The sequence below is a fragment of the Eimeria mitis genome, genomic scaffold (assembly GCF_000499745.2).
Source record: "Eimeria mitis Houghton genomic scaffold, Emh_scaff34, whole genome shotgun sequence".
NCBI classification, from domain to species: Eukaryota; Apicomplexa; class Conoidasida; order Eucoccidiorida; family Eimeriidae; genus Eimeria; species Eimeria mitis.
The window spans coordinates 483-20,121 of NW_013571741.1; the positions used below are offsets into that span (position 1 = coordinate 483).

The 19,639-nt window shown below is 51.8% G+C and overlaps 6 protein-coding genes across 6 annotated transcripts in view; 4 read left to right on the forward strand and 2 right to left on the reverse strand.

Annotated features, from left to right (window-relative positions):
* Nucleotides 1-761: 761 nt before the first annotated feature.
* EMH_0035800 (uncharacterized protein) lies at nt 762-1,148 on the forward strand (the record flags this gene model as incomplete). The annotated part of the gene is made up of 1 exon (XM_013498395.1): nt 762-1,148. The coding sequence occupies one exon, from the start codon at nt 762-764 to the stop codon at nt 1,146-1,148; it is 387 nt and encodes a 128-aa protein (XP_013353849.1).
* A 309-nt stretch (nt 1,149-1,457) lies between these two features.
* EMH_0035910 (uncharacterized protein) lies at nt 1,458-4,010 on the reverse strand (the record flags this gene model as incomplete). Its single annotated transcript, XM_013498396.1, has 4 exons — nt 1,458-2,038; nt 2,329-3,280; nt 3,374-3,546; nt 3,683-4,010. The coding sequence occupies 4 exons, from the start codon at nt 4,008-4,010 to the stop codon at nt 1,458-1,460; spliced, it is 2,034 nt and encodes a 677-aa protein (XP_013353850.1).
* A 135-nt stretch (nt 4,011-4,145) lies between these two features.
* Nucleotides 4,146-5,736, forward strand: EMH_0036020 (uncharacterized protein; the record flags this gene model as incomplete). The annotated part of the gene is made up of 5 exons (XM_013498397.1): nt 4,146-4,443; nt 4,634-4,680; nt 4,783-4,914; nt 5,091-5,213; nt 5,425-5,736. The coding sequence occupies 5 exons, from the start codon at nt 4,146-4,148 to the stop codon at nt 5,734-5,736; spliced, it is 912 nt and encodes a 303-aa protein (XP_013353851.1).
* Nucleotides 5,737-5,864: 128 nt separating this feature from the next.
* EMH_0036130 (Chromosome II, complete genome, related) lies at nt 5,865-9,943 on the forward strand (the record flags this gene model as incomplete). The annotated part of the gene is made up of 8 exons (XM_013498398.1): nt 5,865-5,923; nt 6,557-6,654; nt 7,081-7,308; nt 8,346-8,378; nt 8,676-8,737; nt 8,973-9,091; nt 9,410-9,491; nt 9,692-9,943. 8 exons carry the CDS (start codon nt 5,865-5,867, stop codon nt 9,941-9,943), a joined length of 933 nt encoding a protein of 310 aa, XP_013353852.1.
* Nucleotides 9,944-10,731: 788 nt separating this feature from the next.
* On the forward strand, nt 10,732-16,024 carry EMH_0036240 (uncharacterized protein; the record flags this gene model as incomplete). The annotated part of the gene is made up of 11 exons (XM_013498399.1): nt 10,732-10,796; nt 11,117-11,150; nt 11,352-11,401; nt 11,641-11,762; nt 12,530-12,597; nt 13,012-13,063; nt 13,612-13,761; nt 14,634-15,244; nt 15,429-15,563; nt 15,641-15,717; nt 15,964-16,024. 11 exons carry the CDS (start codon nt 10,732-10,734, stop codon nt 16,022-16,024), a joined length of 1,425 nt encoding a protein of 474 aa, XP_013353853.1.
* Nucleotides 16,025-16,573: 549 nt separating this feature from the next.
* EMH_0036360 (uncharacterized protein) overlaps nt 16,574-19,639 on the reverse strand; it is a gene marked incomplete at both ends in the record, with an annotated part of 5,060 nt that continues 1,994 nt past the window's right edge. The window contains 2 exons of the mRNA XM_013498400.1: nt 16,574-16,669; nt 18,657-19,240. Of these exons, the coding sequence (XP_013353854.1) occupies nt 16,574-16,669; nt 18,657-19,240 (680 nt within the window). The remainder of the gene's footprint in view (nt 16,670-18,656; nt 19,241-19,639) is intronic.

Consider the following 19,639-nt stretch of genomic DNA (forward strand, 5'->3'; position numbering starts at 1 on the left):
AGCAGCAGCAGAAACAGAAACAGCAGCAGCAGCAGGAACAGAAACTGCAGCAGCAGCAGAAAGAGAAACTACAGCAGAGATAGCAGCAGAAACAGCAGCAGCAAACCAGCAGAAGAAGGCGACACTCCCACCGCAAGCAAATACTTCAAACGCAGCAGCAGCAACAGCAGCAGCAGCAGCAGCAACAGCAGCAGCAGCAGCAGCAGCAGCAGACTTGCCAGCGGCACAGTGAGTACCCCCCCGTGGGCGCAGAAGGGGATCGCCTGTGGGGCCGAAATTTTCAACTCCCGGGCAACAGCAACGCGCCGAGCTCCTCTTGCTAGTGCATCGTCTCGATGCGCTGCTGCTGCTGCTGCTGCTGCTGCTGCTGCTGCTGTTGCTGCTGCTGTGTCTTGCTGCTGCCCACTGTCTTCGCGCTTCATGTGGTGGTGACCGTGAGCACGGGGCGGGCTCCTACCCTCATCATCTACATGCTGATGCTGCTGCTGCTGCTGCTGCTGCTGCTGCTGCTGATGGTGATGATGGTGGTGGTGTTCATGATGATGCTCATGACGATGGTGCTGCTGCTGCTGCTGCTGCTGCTGCTGCTGGTGCTCGTGGCGGTGTGCAGCAGCAGCAGGACTATCTGCATCTGCAGCAGCACGTCCAGTCTTGCTGCCTCTTCTACTACTACTACTACAACTACTACTACTACTACTGCTGCTGCTGCTGCTGCTGCTGCTGCTGGTGGCAGCAGCAGCAGCAGACGGAAAACGAAGAGAATGTCGTCTGGCGATAGCAGCAGCAGCAGCTTTTCTGTGTCTCCGCTTCTGCCGCAGCCGGGGGGCCAGGGTCACCGCCTCCAGGCTCTTGCAGCAGCGCAGGTCCAGCCACCGGATGCCGCGGCGCAGCTGCTCGTATATGCTCAGCTCCTGCAGCAGCAGCAGCAGCAGCAGCAGCAGCAGCAGCAGCGAGGGAGCAGCCGGAGTAACAGCAGGAGCAGCAGCAACAGGGAGAGGAACAGGGACAGCAGCAGCAACGAGAGAAGCAGAAACTGCAGCAGCAATGCCACAACAACACCATCAAGAGCAGCAGCAAAAGCACCACCAGGAGCAGCAACTGCAGCAGCAGCAGCAGCAGCAGCAGCAGCAAGGTTACCTGGCAGCTAACCCAGACCTGCACAAGCCTGCAGTAGTAGGCCTGCTGCTCGTTCAGCCTGGCGACCCTCCACGAAGCGCTGTTGTGTGTTGCTGCAGCAGCAGCAGCAGCAACAACATAAAAATTAGGGTTTAGGGTTTAGGGTTTAGGGTTTGGTTTTGTATTGGTTACTGCTGCACTGTTGCTTTGCTTTGCTTGTAGGCAATCGCTACTCTCCTACTTTATCTCCTGCTGCTGCTGCTGCTGTTGCTGCTGCTATCTACTGCTACTGCTGCTGCTGCTGCTGCTGCTATCTACTGCTGCTGCTGCTGCTGCTGCTGCTATCTACTGCTGCTGCTGCTGCTATCTACTGCTGCTGCTGCTGCTGCTGCTGCTGTCTTGCCTGGTATGATGAGTTTTTCTATGGGAACGTTTTCGAGGCCCAAGGTCCCCATCCAGTTCTCTAGCGATGGCCGCCCCGCGTGCTGCTGCTGCTGCTGCTGCTGCTGCTGCTCTTCTTGCTGCTGTTGCTGCTGCTCGTGCTGGTGGTGCTGCTGTTCTCCTGCTTCGTCTTCATGGTCACTGACGTCTGTGCAGCTGCTGTTGGCTCTGCTGCTGCAGCTGCTGCTCCTGCTGACGCCTCCATCAGCAGCAGCAGCAGCAGCAGCAGCAGCAGCAACACGGAAGGATCTACGTGTAGAGGAGCGTCGTAGCAGCCGCTGCTGTGACCGTCTGCTGCGTTGCCTGAGGCTCTTGCTGCTTCTGCTGCTTCTGCTGCTGCTGCTGCGCACCCTTCTGCTGCTGGCAAGGTCCTGCAGCACAACGCCCTTCTCCCCGCTGCTGTCGCTGCTGTTGCAGATGCTGCCGCTGCAGCTGCTGCAGCAGCTGCAAGGAGATTCCGCCGTCCCCTCAGAAGATGAATCTTCGGCGCAGCACACACAGCAGCAGCAAACATATGCAGCAGCACCACAAACGGCAGCAGCAACAGCAGCAGCAGCAGCAGCAGCAGCAGCAAAGCATCCCCAGCCAAAGCAACTGTAGCAGCAACGGATTCCACACCAACAGCAGATGATGACCTAGCAAGAGCTGCAGCAGCAAACAAACTTGAACACTGGCAGCAGCAACAGCAGCAGCAGCAGCAGATGCAGCAGCAGCAGCAGCAGCAGATGCAGCAGCAGCAGCAGCAGCAGCAGCCGTGTCGCCTTGTGTTACCTTGGTTGTCTCCGTGTGTGCGTGTTGCACTGCGATTGCGTGTGTCTGCGTGTGGTTCTAATGAGGATCGTCTGCTGCTGCTGTTGCTGCTGTTGTTGCTGCTGTTGCTGCTGTTGCTGCTGTTTCTGCTGCTGGCGCGCTGCAGCGAGCGTCCCCCTGAAACAAATGATTCAAATATAAGAGAAGCAATTCTATTGAGAGGCAGCAGCTGCCAGTCAGCAGCAAGCAGAGACCAGAGAGAAGGGCTCTCTGCTGCTGCTTCTGTTGCTGCTGCTGCTGCTGCTGCTGCTGCAGAGTCTTCTCCTTGGGCAGCTGCTGCTTCTTCTGCTGCTCCTCCTGCTGCTTCTTCTCCCTCAGGTGCTGCTGCTGTTCCTGCTGCTGCTGCTGCATCTCCGCCTTCTCGCTGGACAGATGCTTCTCTTGCCTGTCGACCTGGAGATTCTGCTGCTGCTGCTGCTGCTGCTGTTGCTGCTGCTGCTGTTGCTGCTGCTGCTGCTGCTGCTGGGTTGCCTGTCTCGCCAGACTTCGCGGTGTCCTCAGCCTTATCCAGCTGGCCGTACTCAGCAGCAGCAGCAGCAGCAGCAGGAGCATCAGCAGCAGCAGCAACAATGTGTGCTGCTGCTACCAGTCCTGCTGCTGCTGCTGTGGCAGCAGGGACTTCTTGCTGTCTCCCTAGGGCTGCTGCTTCTGCTGCAGCGGTGTTTCTATCCGTCAGATCTGCTGCTGCCGCTGCAGCAGCATCTGCTGCAGCTCCTGCTGCTATTGCTGCTGCTGCTGCTGCATCTGCTGCTGCTGCAGCATCTGCTGCTGCTGCTGCAGCGTTGCTTTCAGGAGGATTTCGAGCTGCAGCAGAACCCGCCTCGCTGCTGCCCGGTGTCTGTGCCTGCAACGGCCCCATCTTTATCGCTGCTGCTACTGCTGCTGCTGCTGCTGCTGCTGCTACTGCGTGTTGCTGCAACAGCAGCAGCAGCAGCTGCTGCTGCTGTTGCTGCTTCTACTATTCTTCCTTCTGTAGCCACCCAAGATGCAGCCGGATGCCGCTCACTACAAGCGGCCAGCTGCTGCTGCTGCTGCTGCTGCTGCTGTTGCTGCTGCTGCTGCTGGTAAGGTCATCCGCTGACTGCTGCAGCAGTTGCTGATGGGCATCGTGCAGCGCTTGCTGCAGTTGTTGCTGCTGCAGTTTCTGTTGCTGCTGCTGTCGCTGCTGCAGCAACAACCCTAAACAGCTTCGCACGCAGCACTTGAATCAGGGTTGGGGAGTGGCGACTGCTGCTGCTGCTGCTGCTGCTGCTGCTGCTGCTGCAGCGGATGTGTGCTGCTGCTGCTCCAGTCGTTAGTTCTTGTTGGGTTCAACAGCGGTGCTGCAGCAGGCAGCAGAGTGTCTGCTTCTCCCGCAGCAGCAGCTTCTGGAGCTGCCGCAGTTGCTGCTGCAGCAGGTTCTGCTTCAGCTGCTGCTGCTGCTGCTGCTGCTGCGCTGTTGCTGCTGCTGTTGCTGCTGTTTTCGTTGTTAGCTGCGGGGTTTGTTGCGGCTTTGGTAGTATCAACGGGATCATCCGATGGCGTCCTTGTTGCTGTTGTTGGTTTGCTGCTGCTGCTGCTGCTTCTGTTGTTGTTGCTGCTGCTGCTTCTGTTGTTGCTGCTGCTGCTGCTGCTGCTGCTCCTCCCTTTCCGCACGCCGCCATAGGGCAGGTGATACAAATAAATTGCAAGGTCGCGATCGAGGGGCTTCAGCAGCAGAGACACAGCAGCAACAATACCCCCCAGCAGCAGCAGCAGCAGCAGCAAAGCTAGCAGCAGCACAAGGAAGACAAGAAAGAATGGCAGCAATATTAATGCCAGTAGAATACGACACAATGAAGGCATTGCTGCAACAGAATGCGCATGCCGCGGCCGCTGCTGCTGCTGCTGCTGCTGCTGCTGCTGCTGCTGCTTCTGTTGCTGCTGATGAGGTTGCTGCTGCGCTTCCTGCTGCTGCTCCGGCTGCTGTTGGTGAGGCTTGTGTTGCTGCCGTTAACGCTGCAGCTGCCCCCGTTGTTGCTGCTAATGCGGCTGATGTTGCTGTTGCTGCTGTTGTTGCTGCTGCTGTTGCTGCTGCTGCTGTTGCGTCTATTGTTAGTGAGAAGCAACCAACACAGCCTCCAGGCCAGCAGCAGCAGCAGCAGTACGCATGCTTTGACACGCCTCACATATGGAGGAGCTGCAGCTGCTGCTGCTNCAGCAGCAGCAGCAGCAGTACGCATGCTTTGACACGCCTCACATATGGAGGAGCTGCAGCTGCTGCTGCTACTGTTGCTGCTGCGCTCAGGAACACCTGAAGTGCCTCTCGTGATTCTGCTTATTCTGGAGGTTCTGGTGCTGCTGCTGTTGCTTTTGCTGCTGCTGTTGCTGCTGTTGCTGCTGCTGCTGCTGGTCCTGCTGCTGCCGCCGGGTCAGTGTTGACAGGGGGGCTCACAGGGAGCGTCGTGTGAAGGCGGCGGAGGAGCAGCAGCAACAGCTGCAGCAACTGCTGCAGCAGCAACTGCGACACAAGCTTCAACAGCAGCAGCAACAACAGCAGCAACAGCAGGGCCTCCCTGGGCCCCTCATGTAAAGACAAGCTGCTGCAGCTGCTGCAGCGTCGGTTCGTCTGCCTCTGTCGGCTGCTGCAGCAAAAATTGAAATATTATTTTAATATGGCGCATTGAGTTTTCCTCGCAGCGCTCATTTTATCTACTTTAGCTGCTGCTGCTGCTGCTGCTGCTGCTTCTGCTGCTGCTCGCCAGACTCAGCAGCAGCAGCAGCAGCAGCGGCGGCGGCGGCAGCAGCAGCAGCAGGCAAGACCTGCCCCGAGCACAGCAGCAGCTTCTTCCTTAGATAAGGAGACAGTTGATTTAACATCTTCTAATGTAAAGCTTCTGCTTTGCTTATAGAGAGAGAAAGACAGGAAGAAAGCTGCAGCAGATAACAGCAGCAGCAACGGGAACACAACACCAGCAACAGCGCCTGCTGCTGCTGCTGCTGCGACGTCTACTACAGTCAACCTAAACAACTGCTGCAGCAAGAGAGACGGAATTGCTGTTCATGCAGCATCACAAACTGCGCACACAGCAGCAATAGGAGGGGCAGCAACTGCAGCAGCAGCAACGGCAACAGCAGCAGCAGCAGCAGCAGCAGGAACCAGATCCCACAGGGACGCCGCACGGTCTCCTATCTTGCAGCAGCAGCAACAGCAGCAGCAGAAACAGCAGCAACAGCAGCAGCATCAACCTGCAGCCAACTGAGCAGCACCAGCTGCAGCCTCAGCTGGGGACGGAGCAACCCCCCCCCCTACGGACCAACGCCACAACAGCGCAGCAGCAGCGGCAGCAACAGCAGCAGCAACAGCAACAGCACCAGCACCAGCAGCGGCAACAACTGCAACGCCTGTAGCTGGTTACCACGCTCCTGCTGCGGCAGCCACAGCGGCGACAGCAGCAGCAGCAGTAGCAACGGCAGCTAGGCAGCAACAGCAGCAGCAGCAGCAGCAGCAGCAACAGCAGCAAAACCGGCAGAAGAAGATGACGACTCTTTCTGACGGTGACCTCATTCAGGTCATTGACTATGATGGGGAGATGACGTGAGACTGCTGCTGTTGTTGTTGCTGCATCTGCTGCTGCTGCTGCTGCTGCTGCTGCTTCTGCTACTTCCGCTGGATGTTGTAGGGATTTCACTGCTGAGGAGCAGCAGTTGCGTTTGCTGCTGTTGCTGCTGCTGCTGCTGTTTCTGCTGCTGCTGTCGCCGCCGCTGCCTCATTGATGCCTCTGCTGCACTGAAGCCGACAGCAGCACCACAGCAGCACTAGCAGCAGCAAACTGCAGGGAGACTATACCAACGGAAACACACGGGTTGCTGCAGCAGCTAGAGCAGCAACTGCAGCAGCAGCGGCGGTAGCTGAGGCAGCAACCGCGGTATCTGCTGCAGCAGAGGCAGAGAGTGCACCATAGCGTTCACTGAAGATGATGACGACGAAGCAGCAGCAGCAACAGCAGCAACTGCAACAGAAGCAGCAGCACACATGTTTTAATCTGTACATTTGCAATCTGGTTGTGTTTAGTTTGTTTCGTTTCGTATTGACTTCGTCCCCCTTTTCTTTTTCCTTTTATCTGCTTCTATGCCGTGCTGCTTCTGCTGCCGCTGCTGTTGCTGTTGCTGCGTTTGTGCTGCTGCTGCTGCTGCTGCTGCTGCTGTTTGTTGTGTGTGTACACCTCAGTGCGGACCTGGAGAGTTGGATGCGGCAGCAGGGGCTGGACGATTTGGGGTTCGGTTATAACGTCATCACAATCTTAGGATCTCAAAGCAGCGGCAAAAGTAATACTGCTGCTGCTGCTGCTGCTGCTGCTGCTGCTTTTGCTGTTGCTGCTGCTGCTGCTGGGCGGCTGCCTGGTCTGAGTTTTCTCCTCGTGTTCGTCGTGGGCTATTGCCTACTTCTACGTTCCTGTGTTGTTGCTGCTGCTCCTGTTGCTGCTGCTGCTGTCTCTGCTGCTGTCTGCTGCTGCAGCAGAAGTTGCTCCGATGTGGTGCGCATGCGATGTTGCTGCTGCTCTTGCTCTTGCTACTCATGCTTCTGCTGCTCCTTCTGCTGCAGCATTATCTGTTGCAGTACTATCTGCTGCTGCATCTGCTGCTGTTGCATTTGGTGCTGTTGCATTTGCTGCTGCAGCATTACCTGCTACATTATCATCTGTTGCTGCATTTGCTACTGCTTCATTTGCTGCTGCTGCGGTTTCTGTGCAGGCACGCTGATGAACGCGTTGTTTGGCTGCACCTTTCAGGTGATGGACGCCCAGAGAGGATACTCACAAACAACGAAGGGGCTCTGGGCGGGCAGAGATCATCTCCCGAAGACAAACAGCGGGAACAGCAGCAGCAGCAGCAGCAGCAGCAGGGAGAGCAGCAGCAGCGGTAGTGTGGTTCCACTTGAACGTCCTGTATTGATATTAGATGTGGAGGGTTTAGATTCACGTGAGAGAGGAGAAAGAAGACAAACATCTGAGAATTATTATTCTTTATTTGCATTAGCTTTAGCTGATTGTTTACTTGTTAATATAAGCTGCTCTGCTTTGGGATGCCACACAGCCTCAGGCTTCGCGCTGCTGAAAACCGTCATGGAGGCGCATCTAGAACTCTTCGTTTCGCAAGATAAGTATGCAGGTTTCTCTTAAAAAAAAAGAAAAAATCATGATCACTTAGTAATGTTTCAGAATATATTCATAATTATATTCATAATTCATAATTCATGATTCATGATTCATGATTGAGAATTTGTGATCGATGATTCATGTTTCATGTTTCATGATTTCATGATTTCATGTTTCATGATTCATGATTCAGAATTCAGAATTCATGATCATGATTCATGAATCATGATCGCTAATTCATGAATCATAATTCATGATTCATGATTCATGATTCATGATTCATAATTCATGATTCATGCTTGGTGGTTCATGATTCATGATTCATAATTCATAATTCATGATTCATAATTCATAATTCATGATTCATAATTCATAATTCATGATTCATAATTCATGATTGAGTATTCATGTTTGATGGTTGATGAGTGGTGATCGCTGATTCACGATTTATAATTTATGAGTGATAGTTGATGATTCACAATTAATTTTTCAGTATTCTTTATTCATAATTCACGACAATGGTTGGTGATTCAAGGAAATTCATGTTTCATGTTTCATATTTCATGTTTCATATTTCATGTTTCATGTTTCATGTTTCATGTTTCATGTTTCATGTTTCTTGGTTGATGATCCAAGATGATTCATGATTTCTGGTTGAGTATCCATGTTTCATGTTTCATGGTTGGTGATTTCATGATGATGATGATGCTGGTCGTTGATTATGGATGGTGGTGATGATGCTGTTCCTGCTGTTGCTGCTGCTGCTGCTGCTGCTGCTGTTGTTGTTGCTGTCATTATTTTCTATTTGCTGGTGCTGCTGTTTGTTTTTCAGCGCCCCTAAAACTATTTTGTTGTTTGCAGTCCGCGACTGGGCACCAACAATCGTCCCTGAGGGTCAGCTGCTGCTGCTGCTGTTGCTATTCATCTTGCTGCTGCTGCTATTCATCGCGCTGCTGCTGCTCTTCATGCTGTTGCTGTTGCTGCTGTTGCCCTTCATGCGGCTGCTGCTGCTCTTCATGCGGCTGCTGCTGCTCTCGTTGTTATTGTTACTGCAGATGATGGTGCTGTGGTGTCTGTTGATTGCTGCGAGGGTTTAGGGTTTAGTTTTAGGGCTTATCTGGTTTAGGTTTAGTGCTTGGGTTTGGTCTTTAGGGTTTAGGGTTTAGGGTTTAGGGTTTGTGTTGTGGGCAGACGTAATGAAGGAGAAAATTATAAAGGATTACGTAAACAAAATATGGGATGAAATAGAAAAGGTAATCGCTCTGCTGCTGCTGCTGCTCTTTATGCTGCTGCTGCTCTTCATGTTGCTGTTCTTGCTGCTGCTGCTGGTCCTGTCTTACTGCATGCGTCGTGTGCCACTATCTTCAGTTCGCTGATAGTAACCCTGCGGGCCCTGCGCCGCAGCAGACATAACCCAGCAACAGCAACAGCAGTAGCAGCAGCGGTAGCAAGAGCAGCAGCATAGGTTTGTGTGTATTGTTTGTTCAGCCTGCTGCAGCAGCACATGCTTCTGCTGCTGATTTCTTTACAGTTGAGGTGATGGGCTTAGCACACAAACTGCTGGCCCCGCAGCAATTCGAGGAGGACGTCATACGCCTGAGAACCAGGTGCAGCAACAAACACAGCAGCAGCAGCAGCAGCTGCTGCTGCAGCAGCAACTGCAGCAGCGACTGTAGCATTTATTGTAGCAGCAACTTTATGGCCAACCAATGTGTTGTCGGTGCATATTTTTCGGGGATAGTTGAATTGCACGTGTTGAGCTGCTGCTGCTGCTGCTGCTGTTGCTGTTGCAGCAGCAGGAATGGTAGTCATTGCTGTTGCTGCTGCTGCTGCTCCATCTGCTTTTACTGCTCCTCCTCGTCGCCTTCTCTTCCTGCTGCTGCTGCTTCATATCTTTTTGTTTTTCTAGTGTATGTACACCGCAGATGGGCCAAGGAGTTCAGCCCCAAGTCTTACACCCGCGCCATACCCGCAGATGGATTCGGCGCATACGCAAAAAACATCTGGGTGAGCTTTCAGCAACAAACTCCAGCAGCAGCTNCAGCAGCAGCTAGAGGAGCAGCAGCAGCAGGCGAGAGCTGCCCAGTTGTGTCAGCAGATGCGAAACGATGTGTGGAGACAATTCGACGGGGTGGAGTCATTTGCTGCTGCTGCTGCATTTGTTGCTGCTGCTGTTGCTGCTGCTGTTGCTGCTGCTGCTGCTGCAGGAGACGATAAAGCAGCAGTCTCACCTAGACATTCCTAATCAGAAGGAGATGCTGGCGATATACCGCTGCCAAGACCTGAAGCAGCAAGCGCTGCATGCAGCAGCAACACGTGTTGCTGCTCTAGAGAAGCAGCGGCTGAAAGCAGCAGCAGATGCAGCAGATGCAGCAGCAGCAGATGCAGCAGCAGCAACAGACGCAGCAGCAATACGTAGTGAATTGGCTTCTATAGCAAGAGATGCCATTGGTGTGTAATGTTTTATATTTGTTTTTATTTGTGTTATTTGTCTGTCTTCTTTTTGTTGTCTTTGTTGCTGCGTTGTCTTTGTTTACTTTTACTTATATTATTTTTGTCTTTGTCTTGTGTCTTTGTATTTATTTATATTTTTTGTTTGTCTTTCGCTGTTTTTACTTCTCTGTTTTTTGCTGTTCTTCGTTTGTTTGTGTCTTTGGTTTTGTTTGTCTTTGCTTCCGCATTTGTTTATTTTTTTGTTGTCTTTGTATTTCTGTCTGTCTTTGTTTTTTTTTTCTTTATATCTTCCTTGCATGCAGCGTGCCTCTGTTGCTGCTGCCGCTGCTGCTGCTGCTGCTGTTGCTGCTGCCACTGCTACTGTTGCCATTGCTAATGCTGTTTATATTGCTGCTGCTGCTGCTGCTGCTGCTGTTGCTGCTGCTGTTGCTGCTGCTGCTGCAGCACAATACTTGTCGCAGGCTACGCGTTATCAGGAGAAGATCTGCACCAGCGTCAAAGCTGAACTAGTTGAAGCGTCAGCTGCTGCTGCTGCTGCTGCTACTGCTGCTGCTACTGCTGCTGCTGCTGCTCTTGCTACTGCTGCTGCTCTTGCTGCTGCTTCTTGCATATTGTTGCTGCTCCTTGCATGTTGCTGCTGCTCCCTGGATGGTGCAGCTGCTGCAGCTGCTGCTTGCATGCTGCTGCTGCTGCTGCTGTGTGCATGTTGCTCGTGCTGCCGCTGCTGGTAATGTGCGTGCTGCTGCTGCTGCGTGCATGCTGCTGCTGCAGCCTGGTTGGTTTGTTTAAGCCGATGGTGGAGGCGCAGATGTCAGAGGCCCGCGAACGGATCGCCAACAAACACAAAGAAAAATTCAGGTGCAGCAGGAGCAGCAACAGCAGCAGCAGCAACAGCAGCTGCAGCAGCAACAGCAGCAGCAGCAGCAGCAAACGCCACCAGCAGCACCAGCTTAGCTGCAGCAGTACTGACATGTGCTGCAACAGACGAACCCCTCAGCAACACTAGCGGTAGCCGCGGTAGATACAACAAACAAGGGAACGAAATGAATTGTGCTGCCGCTGTTGCTGCTGCTGCTGCTGTTGCTGCTGCTGCTGCTGTTGCTGCTGCTACTGCTGCTGCTGCTGCTGCTGCTGTTGCTGCTGCTACTGCTGTTGCTGCTGCTGCTGCTGCTGCACAGGGAGGCGTATAGCAGTTCTCCAGGGGACGCGCCTGTGAGTCTTCTGCCCATGAGAGACGCAGAAAGTAGCAGCAGCAGCAGCAGCAGCAGCAGCAGAAGCAGCAGCAGAAGCAGCAGCAACAACAAAAGACAACTATGCTATAGTGCGTAGCGCGCATTCTCTGGAGCGTTTATTCATTTGCTGCTGCTGTTTCTGTTGCTGCTGCTGCTGCTGCTGCTGCTGCTGTTGCTGCAGGGAAAGGCAGAGCCGATGCTCGAGGCCTGGGCTGCCTTCAACAAGAGGAGGTGTGGCACTGCTGCACAGTTTGCTGCTGCTGCTGCTGCTGCTGCTTTTGCAGCTGTTGCTGCTGCTTCTATTGTTTCTTCTGCTTCTGTTGCTGCTGCTGCTTCTGTTGCTGCTTCTGTTGCTGCTGCTGCTGCAGTCGTGCTGGAACATGCATGCTGCTGCCTGCTGTCTGCTGCTTCTACTGTTGCTATTCCTGCAATTGCTGCTGCTGCTGTTTCTGCTGCTGTTGCTGCTGCAGTGCTGCTGCAGTTGCTGCAGCAGAAGCAGAGTTCAAGGAGTTCAGCAGCTGCTGCAGCATTTTGTTAGAGAGCGGCGAACTGCTGGAGTTTCCCTGCAGCATCTTTGCTTCGGCATTGCGACGTAAGAAATATATATACTTTTGTTTTTTTCTTTATTTATTTTTTTGTTTATTTATTTATTTATTTACTTGTTTGTTTGTTTATTTGTTTATTTATTTATTTATTTGTTTGTTTGTTTATTTATTTATTTATTTATTTGTTTGTTTATTTGTTTGTTTGTTTGTTTCGTTGTTTATTCGTTTGTTTGTTTATATATTTGTTTCTTTGTTTGTTTTTTTGTTTGTCTATTTGTTTGTTTGTTTGCTGCTTTGTTTCTTCTTTGTGTATTTCTTTATTTCGTTGTCTTTGTGCTCTCATCTGTCTATACATCTTTTGTTTTTTGTTTTTTTTGTTTTTTTTTTTTTTGTTTTTGTGTTTTTTATTTTCCTCCGTTTTGTCTTTTGTATATCTTTTGGGTGCCTCTCCACTCTGTTTCTGCTGCTGCAGCAGCACAAGTGCTGCAGCAGTTCTGCTGCAGCTGCAGCAGCAGCAGCAGCAGCAGCAACTGGTGTTGCTGCATCTGTGTTTGTTGCTGCATGGTTTGTTTGTTGCTGCTGCTCGTATTAAAGAGCAACACCCTCCGTGCTGCTGCATTTCTTCTTTTGCTGCTGCGCATGCATTTTGCTTCGATAGCGAGGCAGAGCTGCTGCTGCCTATTTGCTTTCTGCTGCAGCCACTGCTGGGGTTGCAGCAGCACGTGCTGCTGCTGCTGATGCTGCTACTTCTTTTGCTGCTGCTTCATCTGCTGCTGCTGCTGCTGCTGCTGCTGCATGCGATGTGCGCTTGCAGAGGAGATGCAGCAGGAGGCAAATTCAATTCGGGAGAAGCAGCAAAGTGCACTTGAGCAAGCGATTGCGGTGATCTATCTGCTGCTGCTGCTGCTGCTGCAGCTGCTGGATCTGCTGTTGCTGCTGCTGCTCTTGCTGGATCTGCTGTTGCTGCTGCTGGATCTGCTGTTGCTGCTGCTGCTGCTGCTGCTTCTGGATCTGCTGCTGTTGGTGTATCTGCTGTTGCTGTTGCTGGATCTGCTGCTGCTGCTGCTGCTGGGCCTGGTGTTGGTGTGTCTGTTTCACTTTGTTTCGGTGTTACCTCTGCATTTCATTTCGTGCTGCTGCTGCTGCTGCTGCTGCTGCTGGCTTCTGTACTCCCGCTGCAGCAGTTTCGGGGCTTTGTTGATGCGGCATGCTAGCTGTGGTTTGTGCTGCTGCTGTTGCTTTTTTGCCGCTGCTGCTTGCTGTTGCTGCTGCTGCTTGCTGTTGCTGCTGCTGCAGGAGAAATGCGATGAAGGCTTCGTAGGCTTAGATGCGCTCCTCACAGCTCTCGGTGAGGCCGCAGACAGGCTGCAGCTGCTGCTGCTGCAACTGCTGCTGCTGCTGCACCTGCTGCTGCAGCAACAGCAGAAGCAGCACAGGCAGCGGCTGCTGCTCTTAGTGTAGTGTGCACCTGGCATCTGCAGCAGCAGCAGAAGCAGCAGCAACAGCAGCATAGTACTACTACTAGTTGGCAGCAGCAAGAGAGAAAGGAGCAGCAGCAGCAACAGCAGTAGTAGTATGGCGAGCAGCAGCAGCGGCAGCACTAGCATGGCAAGCAGCAGCAGCAGCAGCACTAGTAGCACCAGCAGCAGAAGCAGCAGCAGCAGNCAGCAGCAGAAGCAGCAGCAGCAGGAGCAGCAGCAGCAGAAGAAGCAGCAGCAGCGGCAGCAGCAGCAGCAGCAGCAGCAGCAGCAGTGTAAGGTGTTGTGACGCTGATATATGTGGATATATTTTTTCAGAATTTACTCCCGATGGGTTTTGGGAGATTTGCCGAGGCCGTGCTGCAGCAGCAGCGACGCTTTCTGCTGCTTACTTTGCTGCTGCTGCTGCTGGCCTCAGCAGCAACGAAGAAGAAGGAGACACAACAGCAGCAGCAGCAGAAGCAGCAGCAGCAGAATTTGCTGTTCGATGCAGAACCATTGCCTTGTGGCAGCTGCGGAGGACCCTTGAGAAATATGTGGGCTGTCTGCATGTCTATATCATCGAAAGGTAATCACTCTGCTGCTGCTGCTGCTGCTGCTGCTGCTGCTTCTGCTGCTGCTGCTGCTGCTGCAGTTCTTGTTCTTGCTTTTCTGTTTTGTCTTGTTCTTTTTTCTTTGTTTCGGTTTCTGCCGCTTCTGTTGTCTTTGCACTGTCTCGGGTAGCTAGCTACACGCTAACGCCCAGCTAGCTGCACAGCTAGCTGCACAGCTAGCTGCACAGCTAGCTGCACGGCTAGCTGGGAATTTGGGCGTAGCTAGCTATCTGCAGCTAGCAGCACCGGAGCACACAGAGCTAGGTGCAGCTAGCTGCTAGCTAGCAGCTAGCTGTCTAGTAGTGAGTGGCGAGGGTATCTGCCGAGCAGCTAGCTAGCTAGCTGCATGTGTATATATATCTGTATAAATAAACAAACAAATAAATAAATAAATAAACAAATAAATAAATAAATAAATAAATAAATAAATAATGTTTTTTGTTTAGGTTTAATTATTTTTTCTCCTTCGATGCAAATGAACAGCCGAGGCGGTGGGAGCTGCTGTCCGCCGAGGACGTGAATACTCTCTTCTCCAATGGAAAGCTGCAGGGTCTAAGTATGTTGCTGCTGCTGCTGCTGCTGCTGCTGCTGCTGTTGCTGTTGCTGCTGCTGTTGTTGTTGTTGTTGTTGCTGCGCTGCTCGTGTTGCTTGCTGCGGTGCTTTTGATGCTGCTGCTGCTGCTGCTGCTGTACCGCTTTTTTGTGGTGCTGCTGATATTTTCGTGTTGCTGTGTTGCTGCTGCTGCTCCACAGCAGCAAGTCGAGTGCGGCTTCTCGGTGCAGCCTGCAGCTGCTCAGCATACCGGAGAATTAGGGTTTAGGGTTTAGGGTTTAGGGTTTGTTCTCAGTGCTGATTAGTACGCTGCGGGAGATGCAGCTGAAGCGGCTGAGTTTGCTGTCGTCGACTCTCGAGGACAAGGATATGAAGGAGGACGAGGGGGACGCAGCAGCAGCAGCAGCAGCAGCAGCAGGAGCAGCAGCAGCAGCAGGAGCAGCAGCAGCAGCAGGAGCAGCAGCAGCAGCAGGAGCAGCAGCAGGAGAAGAAGAAGTGAAGCACACGATGCCTGCTGCTTTCTTTCGACCCCTGATAGACCCCATTGCCGCCCAAGCAATACAAAGGAGAGCTGTTGCAGTGATGCAGCAGCAGTGCCGCGAGGCGCAGCTGCAGCAGCAGCGCAGCAGCAGCACAGCTTCATGGAGATCAGTACCTCTTTGGGGTTGGGTTTTGCTGCTGTGTCTTGGGTGGGATGAGCTGGGGATGTTGTTTTCATTTGTTAGCAGCAGCTGGCTGCTGCTGCTGCCGCTGCTGCTGCTGCTCCTCGCTCTTGCTGCTGCTGTACTCCTCACGGGGCAGCTAGGCGTCGCTACCAGCAGCGCAAAGCAAGCAGCACAGCTGCTGCGGCTGCTGCTGCAGCCGCTGCTCTATGGGCTCCTCAGAAGGGCTACAGACCTTATGGATGTAATACACACACACACACACACCACACACGCATGCTGTTGCTGCTGCTGATGCTGCTGCTGATGATGATGATACNACACACACACACACACACCACACACGCATGCTGTTGCTGCTGCTGATGCTGCTGCTGATGATGATGATACTGCTGGTGATGCTGCTGCTGATGATGATGCTGCTGCAGCTGATGATGGTGCTGCTGCTGCTGACGATGATGGTGCTGCTGATGATGTTGCTGCTGTTGCTGCTGCTGATGATGTTGCTGCTGATGATGTTGCTGCTGATGATGATGCTGCTTCAAATGCTGCTGCTGATGATGGTGCTGCTGCTGCTGACGATGAGGGTGCTGCTGCTGCTGACGGTGAGTGTGCTGCTGCTGCTGCTGTTTTGCTGCAGCCGAGTGGATTGGCGGGGCGGGGCGTTTCTGTGCCGCCGGCAGCAGCTGCGGGCCGGAGCCCTGGGAAAGACCAAAAGTACGCGTGTTCTCTCCTGTGGCTAGCTAGCTAGCTAGCTAGCCACCACCCTCTAGCTAGCTAGCTAGCCAGCTAGCTAGCTAGCCATCAGCCTCTAGCTAGCTAGTCACCAGCCTCTAGCTAGCTAGCTAACCAGCTAGCCAGCTAGCTAGCTAGCCGGCAAGCTAGCTAGCCACCAGCCTCTAGCTAGCTAGCCATCATCATCTAGCTAGGTAGCTAGCGGCGTTGCTTTTTGGTTTGCTGCAGACATCGAGACGAAGTGGCGGAGCTGAAAGAGAAAGTAGCTGAGCACAGCCACAGCAAGTGAGGAGCTGAAGCAGAGCTGGTACTGCTGCTGCTGCTACTGCTGCTGCTGCTGCTGCTGCTGCTGTTGCAGTACCCTTTGCTGGATACCTACTTGCTGTTGTCACAGCCGCTGCTGCTGCTGCTTCTGCTTTAGGGGCAGCACAACATAAGGCATCTGAGCTGCAGCCCGTCTCTTAGTGGTGCTTCGCTGCTGACCCTTGGAGCCTGGAGGGCTTCAATACACATCAACATAAACCTACACTAGCCCTGCATGCATGCATGCATGCATGCGTGCATGCATGCATGCGTGGATGCATGCATGCACTGATGGTGGACCGGGAAGGCAGCAGCAGCAGCAGGAGGAGCAGCAACAGCAGCAGGGATGCAGCCAGATGGTTAGACCATGGCTTCTAGCTGCTGTTGTGTTTGCAAATTGGGGCTTGCATGCAGCTGCAGCGCATGCAGCAGCAGCGCATGCAGCAGCAGCGCATGCAGCCCCGATTGTATAGCTCCCCTAGAAGGTGCAGCAGAGGGGTCTGGCCGAAGGCCTTCAGAAACTTTCTGTGCATCTTTATTTGTTTTCTTTCGCAGCTGCTGCTGTTGATGCTGTTGCTGCTGCTTCTGCTGCTGTTGCTGCTGCTGCTGCTGCTGCTGCTGCTGAGGAGCGCTGCAGCGCAGACCCCATCTCTCTCTTTTCATTTCATTATTTTGTTTTGCGGTGTACGTACACTGCAATTAGCACGGGTGGTTGCGAGTGTAAACAAACGCAGAAAACAAATGAGAAACCCCATTTATTTATTTACTTATTTATTTAAATTTATTTATTTATTTATTTATTTATTTTATTTATTTATTTAATTTATGAATTGCTGCATGCATTAAGAAACATCACCGCCTCTTATCTTTGGGGGGCAGCAGCACATCTGGCTGTCACCGTTGCTAGGTTGCTGCTGCTACACAGCGGTAAACAAAAGATAAACAAAATATAGAAAAAACAACAAAATAATATGAAAAAGGGCCCCAGCAGCAGCAGCAGCAGCAGCAGCAACAGCAGCAGCAGCAAGGAATGCTGCAACAAAAAGTAATTCTCCTTCTCTGCTTTTTATTTTTTTCTTTTTTCTTTCTTTACATCTGCTGCTGGCCGCCAGCTGCACAGACACTGCAGCATAAGTACAGGCGGTGTTTTGTTTGCTTTGCTTTCGGCGCAGTTTTGTTTTAATTTGTTTATATTATGAATATACTATTCTAATATTATAATTACTAGAAATGATATTATTAATTTTATTATTATTTAATTTATATTTGTCTTTGTCTCTGCATCTGCTGCTGCAGCAGTTTCCCCTTCAGTCACAAAATACAAAAAACTGTCGCTGCTCCTTTCAGCCCCAAAACGAGAAGTGCTGCACGCCCATCAGCATGCGCGCGCATGCATGCATCTGCATGCATGCGTTTGCATGCGTCTGCATGCATCTGCATGCATGCGCATGCATGCATCTGCATGCATGCGCATGCAAAGGCATGCAAACAAGCAGCCAACGGGCAGCACAGGAGCTCGAGTCGGCGGCTCCCTACAGCCCAAGTTGTGGGTTAGGGGGGCGCGAAGGGAAATTTAATTAAATTAAAATTAATTTATTTTATTTTAATTTATTTTATTTTAATTTATTTTAATTTATTTTAATAATTTTTTTCTATCGATGAACGCCGCAACACCCTGCAGGCACTGGCCGCCCCTTCTACGAACAGGCTTTGCATTCAGCAGCAACTGGCTGTTCTCGTCTAAGCCGCAGCCGCCTGCAGCAGCAGCAGCAGCAGCAGCAGCAGCAGCAGCAGAGACATGAACAGGAGCACAGGATATGAAGCAGCAGCAGCAGCAGGCGGAGCACGAAAGATGCAGCAGCAGCAGCAGCAGCAGCAGCAGCAGAAGCAGCACAGGGCATGCAGCATAGCAGCAGCAGTTTAAAGCCCTCGTTTTGCTGCTGTGACGACCAACAATTTACAATAAAAATTATGCTGCATTGCTGATGGTTTTATTTTGTGATTGCTTGCTAGACACTTACACTGCAGCTGCTGTATGAAGCCGCTGCGCTGCTGTCGATACACCGCGGAGAAGCCCTCGGCCTTGCAGCAGCAGACTCTCAAAGGGTGACGCAGCAGCAGCAGCAGCAGAGAAATCATATAAATTACAAAACAGCAGCAGCAGCTGCCAGCAGCACGAGCAACAAAACCCAAAAGCCAAAGCGATGGCCGCGCAGCAAGCCTCCACAATTTGCTGCAAGAAAAACACAGGCAGCAACAAAACAAAAAAAATAAATTTAATTAAAAAAGAAAAAAAATTTAGTAGCATGCAGCACTATACATAACAGAAGTAACAGCAGCAGCAGAAATAGTACTTGCAGAAACAGCAGCAGTACATGCAGCAGCAGCAGCAGCAGTACGTAAACCGGCAGCAGCAGCAGTACGTGCAGCAGCAGCAGCAGCAGCAGCAGNGCAGCAGCAGCAGCAGCAGCAGCAGTACGTAAACCGGCAGCAGCAGCAGTACGTACAGCAGCAGCAGCTGCTGCTGCTGCAGCTAGCATGACAACATCTGTACTATACATAGAGCAAAGCGTTGCAATTGATTCAGGTGTATGTACAGCACCCGCCCGTCTGCTTACTCTAGAATATGCAGCAGCAGCAACCAGCCCTTTGTGTGGGGGGGAGCTCAGAGGAAAAGGCCGACCCCATCGTTGCTGTTCGTTCGCTTGCTGCTGCTGCTGCTGCTGCTGCTGCTGCTGTTGCTGTTGCCATTCTACCCGATGCTGCTCTTCCCGTTGCTGTTGCTGTTTCTGCGTCTGCTTTTGCTGCGGTTGCTGTTTCTCTTGCTGCTGCTGCTGCTGCTGCTGCTGCTGCAAGGCTGCGGATGCCTTCGCCGAGAATACACTGCAGGCCGTCCGCGCCGCCCGCTCCGCGAAGCCCCAAAATTTCCACCAAGCAGCGGCGTCTTGTTTGCTGCTTATCTGAGCATCAGCATCAGCCTTTCTCTGCTGCTGCTGTGCTGCTGCTGCTGCTGCTGTTGCTGCTGCTGCTGCTGCTGTTGCTGCTTCTGCTGATGCGTCTGGCTGCATGCAACCCTTGTTTGGAATTAAATACAAAACTCCGTTGCGAGCCAAAAGACGCTGACGAAGAAGCTCCTGAAACTCGAGAATGCCGATGCGGCGCGAGGGAGGCTGACGGTGCATTGAGGCCCACAGATCGCATGCTGCATGCGCACACCAGCAGCAGCAGCAGCAGCAGCAGCAGTAACAGCAGAAGCAGCAGCAGCAGCAGCAGCAGTACAGATATTGCTGGTGCATGAGCATGAGGGAAGCCTCAATTGCTTCGCTCTGCTGCTGCTGCTGGTCTCTGATTACTACTTCGTTTCAACTTATATAAAATAAATTCATATAAAATAAATTCATAACAAATACATTCATAAATAATTAATTTTACATAAATTTATTTGTTATGAATATATTTCATTTGCTATGAATTTATTTTTTATGAATTTCATAAGAAATCAATCCACGGAATATCACTTCATGTAAATGTATTCATATATATATATATATACATATATATATATATATATATATATATATATATATATATATATATATAT